General features: G+C 35.2%; 1 protein-coding gene across 1 annotated transcript in view; it reads left to right on the forward strand.

The window, feature by feature from the left end:
* The window catches only part of LOC110031145 (putative cysteine-rich receptor-like protein kinase 20), a 14,864-nt gene extending 9,170 nt beyond the window's left edge, over nucleotides 1-5,694 (forward strand). Inside the window, exons 3-7 of the mRNA XM_020734213.1 lie at nucleotides 4,081-4,211; nucleotides 4,306-4,516; nucleotides 4,700-4,937; nucleotides 5,020-5,170; nucleotides 5,260-5,694. Coding sequence (XP_020589872.1) covers nucleotides 4,081-4,211; nucleotides 4,306-4,516; nucleotides 4,700-4,937; nucleotides 5,020-5,170; nucleotides 5,260-5,571 — 1,043 coding nt within the window. The 3' untranslated portion in view covers nucleotides 5,572-5,694. The remainder of the gene's footprint in view (nucleotides 1-4,080; nucleotides 4,212-4,305; nucleotides 4,517-4,699; nucleotides 4,938-5,019; nucleotides 5,171-5,259) is intronic.
* The last annotated feature ends 2,188 nt before the right edge of the window (nucleotides 5,695-7,882 follow it).

Here is a 7,882-nt window from a genome sequence, read left to right on the forward strand (position 1 = left end):
TGTTATGGTATGACTCATATATCATATCGGGACAGACGCTGGATCGAAGCGGAGCAGAGCGGAGCGGAAGAATCTGTCCAAATTGGGAAGTTACGTGGGTTGGGGTGCGGGGGCAAAGCCCCGCGGTTTGGTACAGTGGTAATGTTGTAATTACATATTGTGCCTAAGGTTTACTCCTGGGGTTATAAATAGGTTTGTTAGTAACCCCAGGAGGTATCCCTGATTTTTGTAACTTCTTTTCTGAATATTGGAAGGAACTCGCCGCTCTGCTACCGAGGACGTAGGCATCTTTGCCGAACCTCGTTAAATCTTTGTGTTCTTCTGGATTTGTGTCGATTACTGTTTTTCTTCGCCCTAATTTTCTCAACAATGCTTATATTGGTGGAGATGGTTTGCAGATTGAGCAGAGATTTACAATCACTCATGCTTACAGGATGAAGAATTTCCTTGGCATAATTGGTTTGATTAAGATGATAACCATATGGAGTATGTTTGATATTAACACTGAGAAATGTGGTAAAATAATTCAAAAATTTCATGGAGAATGTATGCTTTATGTCTTGCTTAAGTTGTTGAGTCCGCCGCGAGTTGTTCCTTGTTAAAAGGATTTTATCCACATGAAACAATAGATAGAGAATATTCGTGTTGTGATGGTAGGTATAAGAAAATGAATATGCATTTCCTACTCTAAAACCAAATTTGATGATGTGATTGGTATATGTGTGAAACCATTACCTTGGCACCTGTTTAAGACCATATAATGATTTCTGTAAAAATAATACTTGAGAAAGGTATTGAGGATCTATGTGACCTTGAGGTTGATGCATATAAATTGTTTCTTGAAGTGTCTCATGATGAATTCATTAGATACATCCATTTGTAAGACTTTCTAATGATGATGAAGAGTAATAATAAGGAGTAATTGTATCTTAAGAATCTTGGCGATTGGACTGAATGTGTCTGTGTAGTTTAAACATTATTAATGTTGATAACAAAAGGCAATTAAATGAGCTTTGTATTTGTGAACAAGCCCATCAGCTTTCCTTTTGATTCGATAGGTCCATTTATTTTCAAGAAATGTTTGGTTGGTGGGATGAGGAAGAAGTTTCCATGTTTTGTGTTTTTGTAACGCCTGAAACTCTTCTTCCATGGGCTGTTTCCATTGTGAAAATTGAGCACTTTCTTGTATGTGGTAGGCTCGAATTGTCAGATAAGATTATGTAAGAGATTAATTATTTTCTTAGGCTGTAGAGACTCAGTTTTGGATTGGATTAGCATGGGGTGTTGCAATGGTTGTGGGTTAGGAAGAAAGGTTTGAGCAGTGGATAGGTTCTCGGATCGGTAGTTGAGCGGCGAATGAGGCTGATTTGGTATGTCTTAGGTTAAAGGATTGGGTGGTAAATGATATTTAGTTGGTCGGGTCGAAGAGATTATAGTGTTATAGGTTGAGTTGTGAATGGTAGAAAAGGGTATGAGAGTGAGTGGGGAGGACAAGTGAGATGCTGATTTAGTAGAGTTATTAGGTGTGATATTTTGTTTGTAAGGGAAAACAATTTTATTGAAAATAAAATATCAAGAGTCCAGTTTCGTGACAGTGGAAGGACCATAGCATTTTATAACCGTTAATGTTGTCTGGATTTTCTAAAAATACACAAGATAAACATCATTGTTGAAGTTTATTTCTGTGTATAGGTGGTAGCAAGGGAAAGTATTAACATCCATATGATTTTAGTTGCTTGTAATCATGTATAGCTCCATAATGAGCTGATAAGGAGATTTACTGAAAGTAATTTTTTATGGAAGCCGGTTAATAAGATATATGGATGATTTTACATTCTTAAGCAAGAGTGAATGAGGAAAATATTAGTCAGGTAGAGGAGCTCGGGTAGTCTCCAAAATGTTACCATGCTTTCGTTCAGAGTCGTTTTGCTAAGGAGTAAGGACAACTTATTTGGTGGATGATGCCAAAGGTAAGAAAGCCTTGAATTAATCACTAGTCTATTCGCCTCCTCTGTTGGTTCTTAATACCTTCATACGATAATTAAACTCAAGTTCAACTTGGTGTTTCAACCTTATAAAATGTGCAATAACCTTATATTTTTTACATCGTAGGATAGGTTCATGTTTATCTTGTAAAACCATCATTGAATAGTACATAATATATGTAACCATGGATAGAAATTGTGGGGAAGGACCTGTATGAATTAAAGCTAATATACTACACTGAGTAGTACTAGAATTCATAAATGACATACGATGACTTTTTGAAGAAATAGATGTAGTGAAAAAAGATGACATATTGAAAATATATTGTTGCGGTTGTTGTTTGGGTACCAGTTGAAGAATATAAGAGTTGCATGTCCTACCCGTTGGTGCCATAAGTCGGTTTGAGTAGTAACGGATGCAAGAGCTTGTTTATTATTGATAATTGGATATAACCCATTATGTAGGTACCCTAAAAAAGTAGTTGGTTTGTGAACTGGTTCATTATTTGGTATCTGTCAGCAACAAAGAAAATCATGCGGTTATTATTGTTAGCGAATTGAGAGATTGATATCAGATTATGAGAAATTTGAAGTGTATGTAGTAACTTGGAAAGTGTTAGCTTACGAGTGGGGATGGGAAGAATATCAGTTTCTGAATGTTGAATAGGAACTGTATTCCTATTGCCAATGAGTATTTGTTTGTTACCTTGATATGATTCTGGATGCTGAACCTGATCATGGCCAGAATCTATGTATCAGTCGAGTTTGTTGGAGGGTTTGGATGACGTGATGTAGGTAATTTGGTTATTGGAGGTAGATGGATTTGTAAAGATCATTGGTTGATAATTTATATTCAATCTGTGCTAGCAATTTGAAAAAAAATGTCCCAGTTTATTACTTACTTAACAAGAGACCAATCCAGATATTTTGGTTTGCGTAACATGAAGACCTTGGCCTCTTTTTGAGTGAGCTGGGGTGTTTCTTCCTCTGCCTTTAGAGTATTTGTTCTTACCTTTGTTTGTATAAAAGGCTAGTTGGTGGTCCAAATCAGTGATCTCAACTTTCAAATCAAAGGAGAGATTAATTTCTTCGCTGGTTAAAAGTGCGTACATTTCTTCAAGATTAATGGGAGCTTGCTGGGTTCTTATGGTAGATTCAAAGGCTTGATAGAAAGCTGATAACCCTTTGAGGATCTCAAGTATGATATCTTCAATATCAACTTTGATCTGATTGCTAAGATGTTATCAACTATGGTTTTGATTTTCATTAAGTATTGTTTCATAGTTAGATTTTGCATAGTAATACTGTGCAATTTGTTCTTGAGTTGAAGAACCCTATACCAATTTGCTCATTGTAAACTCCTCTCCAAGTTTAGCCCTATTTCACTGTAGCTCTCTTGATGTAACATATAAGATAAAATGGATGCATAAATTGTTGAGTACAGTGCAGCCGCATGATTCTAATCTATCTTAGTTCATGTGGTATATGCGGATTAACGGTGACAGTGTTGGAATCACTGAAAAGCGTTGAGACAGGTGATTGAATTGATCCATAAATATATCTCAAGAATCCGTTGGCTTTGGTGATCATCATGATTTGAGGTCTCCATAGTTGATGGTTGCCGGCGGATAAAGTATTTGGGACCATGGATTTCATGTTGGACATCAGAATATTCAGTGAAGGTGGAATGGAAGTTTCAGATATGCGAAGATTTACAAGGACTTCATGTATTTATGATGATCCGGAATCATCCATGGTGGAGTCTAAAAAAGGAGCTATGATACCGTATAAACTGAAGAACAAAGAAGAAGATGCAAGGGGATTTTGAGGGCAAGAAGAAGAAGAAGATAGAAATAGAGAAGAAGATGAAACTATTATTCACCACACCGCAAAGCATAGAACATCATAATATTTATATTATAGAACAGTAAAGAATGAATACAATGAGCTATTCAGGTTACTATGGACCCTATATCTTAAGAATGGAACTCATCATTATCAAAAACTGTCAAATTTAAATTTATGATGATTCAAAAGCAATATATATATATATATATATATATGTAGTAATTAGAAAAAATGTATTCTTTTGTAGGCGAGGCTAACCTTGAAGAGTTTTCCAAGGTTGAAACTATATTGTTTGATTTACCCACACTTAAAGTAGCAACTGAAAATTTCTCAGAACTTAACAAGGTTGGTGAAGGGGGCTTCGGATCAGTTTACAAGGTAAAATGTTAACCTGTATTTTCTTCATTTTCTATAGATGTTTTACTTCCCAAAAATATTTGTCAACATTTTTATTGTTTTGATCTTCTCTTAGGGAGTATTACCGGATGGTCAAGAAATAGCAGTCAAGAGGCTCTCAGCAGGATCAGGGCAAGGGCTTGAAGAGCTAAAAAATGAACTGGTTGTAACAGCTCTACTCCATCACAAAAATATTGTAAGACTATATGGTGTCTGCCTGGAAAAAACAGAGAAGTTGCTCATATATGAGTATGCGCCCAACAAAAGCTTAGATACAATTCTCTTTGGTAATATTTTTTGTACTTATTTTTTAATCAAAGCTTAAAACACTAGTAAATATTCAGCTTGCTTTTTGACTTCACATTACAATCACTCTTTTATATAAATAGGGTGTACTGATTTGGCTCCTTTCGTCATTATCATCAAATTGTCTTGACTCAACATTTTTTATATATTTGTACGTGACACAGATCCAACGAAAAGTAAGCTACTAGACTGGATGAAAAGATGCGAGATCATAGGAGGGATTGCCCGTGGCTTGCTTTACCTACATGAAGACTCCCAATTAAAGATCATTCATCGAGATCTTAAAGCTAGCAATATATTGTTAGATGTAGACATGAATGCAAAAATTTCGGACTTTGGGATGGCTAGAATTTTTCGAGGAGATGAGAGTCAAGGGAAGACGAGTAATGTTGTTGGAACGTGGTAAGTTTAAAAAAATATTAAATTTTTACTACTTTCACTACTGTTTCAAGACCAATGTCATAAACTCAAGAGTTTGATGCAGTGGATATATGGCTCCAGAATATGGATTGCACGGACATTTTTCAGACAAGTCTGATGTATTTAGTTTTGGAGTGCTAGTTTTAGAGATTTTAACAGGAAGGAGTAATAAAAGTTTCTTTAATGATGACCATTCTGAAGACCTCTTAAGTTATGTATGTATCTGTATCTCCTTTCAATGCTCTCAAACACATTGCATTTTCCTTTTCTATACAATATGCATCTTTTGATTTATTTTGAGAAGGTATGGAAGAATTGGAAGAATGGAACAGTCCTAGAAATTGTAGACCCAACCTTAGCAAAACCTCTTCCGAGAAGTGAAGTCATGCGATGCTTTCAAATTGGACTTCTTTGTGCACAACATGACTTTTCTCAAAGACCTACAATGATAACAGTGGTTGTCATGCTCAACAGCTATTCTATGTCCATTGAAGCCCCTTCAGCGCCAGCTTTTTTTGCAGGGGTAAGTGGCATAAACACAGAGGAGTTTTCAAGGAAATTTGACATATATGAAAATGACACTTACAAACCTTCAAGCAAGAAGATGCCAATGTGACCTAATGTCATTTCAATTACGAAGCTAAATCCAATATAACTAGTTAATAAAAGGACAAAAATCAATGTTATGGTTGTCTATTTTCTAAAGTGGTAAATAATTTGTATAATGTGCTCATTTTATTGCATTTCTATGTCAGAGGTGTAATTTATTCTTTGAATAAATACTAAGTCTTAATATCATTTTATAGTAAAAAATAATTTTCTTTTATACACACACACACACACACACACACACTTTTATTAATGATAAATGTCTTTCTATTCTGTTCATGCATTTTATATCCTATATGTACGAAATATATAAAACCTGTAACTCAACCTTTTCGTAAGACTTGTCTTTATTAAATATTTTTAACATTCTTCCTTGAGAAACAACTACGATCATGTTACCTTGAGTAACTTGTTTTATTCGTTTTCCATTTCATGTTGTTGCTCTTAATTAGGGGATGGTTAAGCAATCATTTTCATAGAGAACACAAAAACACACATGCTTAAAACACAGGGCAACATAAATCACATAAAAATAAAATAATAATCACCATAAATGTTCATTACACTATAAGTAACATAGTATAAGTTCAAGCAATATTAAAGATAACCTCAAACTCAATTTCTACAAAAACTATCACCAAAGTAATACAACTAAAAACAAAACAATAATCCACACCACTAGAACTTCGTTGACATATCATCATCAGAGCCTTTTTAGTCATGATCATTGTCACCCCCTTCCATTGTCGGCTCACTATGACTGATTTCTAATTAAAATTGATAAGGAAGTGGCTCAATGTTACCCGCCCGGCTAGACTGCTAAGTGCCAAGTAAATATTTGTGTATGTCATACAAATTTGGTAGTGTTGTTGCTGCTCAAGGTGAAAAAATGCAAACCAACGGGCTCGTCCGACTAATCTTCCTTCTAACACTGGGATGTAACATCTCCTTTAATCTCCGACACTTGTTCAGAGATGTAAGGAGAACAACAGAAGGTAAAAGCCTATGGTGAAGCTAGATTTTATTCCCTTGAGCTCTTACATGACGCATTATGCTTGGGAAAAATCTGCTCCTTTCTCTTATTTCCCAATGCTCCCATAATTATACACATAGCATAAATGAGGGATGGGGGCCAATCTCAATTATCATGCTTCCATGAGTCATATACAAAATAAATCTCATAATAACATGATCAACATCGATTTGTAACTACTTATTTATTGCATAATTCAATGCAGCTCTATCTTTTATTACCTCGCTGAAACTTAAGCTAGGTAACATCCTGACATAAATGAAGGAATATCAAGCTTTATATTCTATTGTAAGAGCATTGGTGCAGAGATTAATTTTTTTCTCCACCCGCTCTATGCATTAGACTCCATAATTAAGTTAGTGAAATTACATAATATTTCATATTAATTCTGCTAATTATCCAAGAATAGTGTATCAATCAGTAGCGTAGTTCAACAAGTTTTACATTGCATTGATTGGTGAACTATCAAACAGAAGCCAATTGCCTCTTACGAAGGTTTTGTTGTCCCTGTGTTCTGTGGCATCCACCGGAAGATCACAGACGACGAGAATATTAGCGACATTAGTCCTCCCAATCACAATCTACGATGATGTTTTCAATTATGTTTTGTATAAGCTTATAATGCAAAAGGGAATTTTTATACATGGCTTGAGCTTCTTCACTCACAAAACAATTGTTATAGAATGATCAGAAGCCTTCTTGTCCGCCTTTGCTCCTGACCTTGATTCCATAATTTCTCGATGAAATAGAGACATAAAATGAAAAAAATTGGATGAATGGAGCTCTAAGAATCAAGAAATCTAAAGCCAAAGGTTTGTAATTCAATTTGAGAACCAATGCTTATATATATCTATATCTATATATATATATGTTGAGCATATATATATATATATATTGGGACTATGTTGCTTGGTTGCTGGGTCCAAATTGATCAAACACAGTTAAATCACCATCAAATCACTCCTAAATTGGTAGGCCTTCACTAAAGTAATTAATGTAGCGCCGCGAAGTTGAGGGTTAGTGTTGTGGCGTGCTCTTGGTTTCCCGATCATTAAGAAAATGCTAATTTTTTTCTCTGTGGCATTTAGGTTTGACCACTGCCTAGTTTTTATGGCTTTACAGTGTTATGGCACTATAGAGCATGTGTTGTGGTGTAACCTCAATTGACGCTAAGGTGCTATCATGACTCTATAAGCATGGAAGCAAGGGTTTGGAGCCTAAGTGCTAGAGGGTAGCTTCAGTGCAACACACTAAATTCATAAAAGAAACCTTGAAATTCGAAGAA

This window comes from Phalaenopsis equestris, unplaced genomic scaffold, assembly GCF_001263595.1.
Source record: "Phalaenopsis equestris unplaced genomic scaffold, ASM126359v1 Scaffold000777, whole genome shotgun sequence".
Lineage (NCBI taxonomy): Eukaryota > Viridiplantae > Streptophyta > Magnoliopsida > Asparagales > Orchidaceae > Phalaenopsis > Phalaenopsis equestris.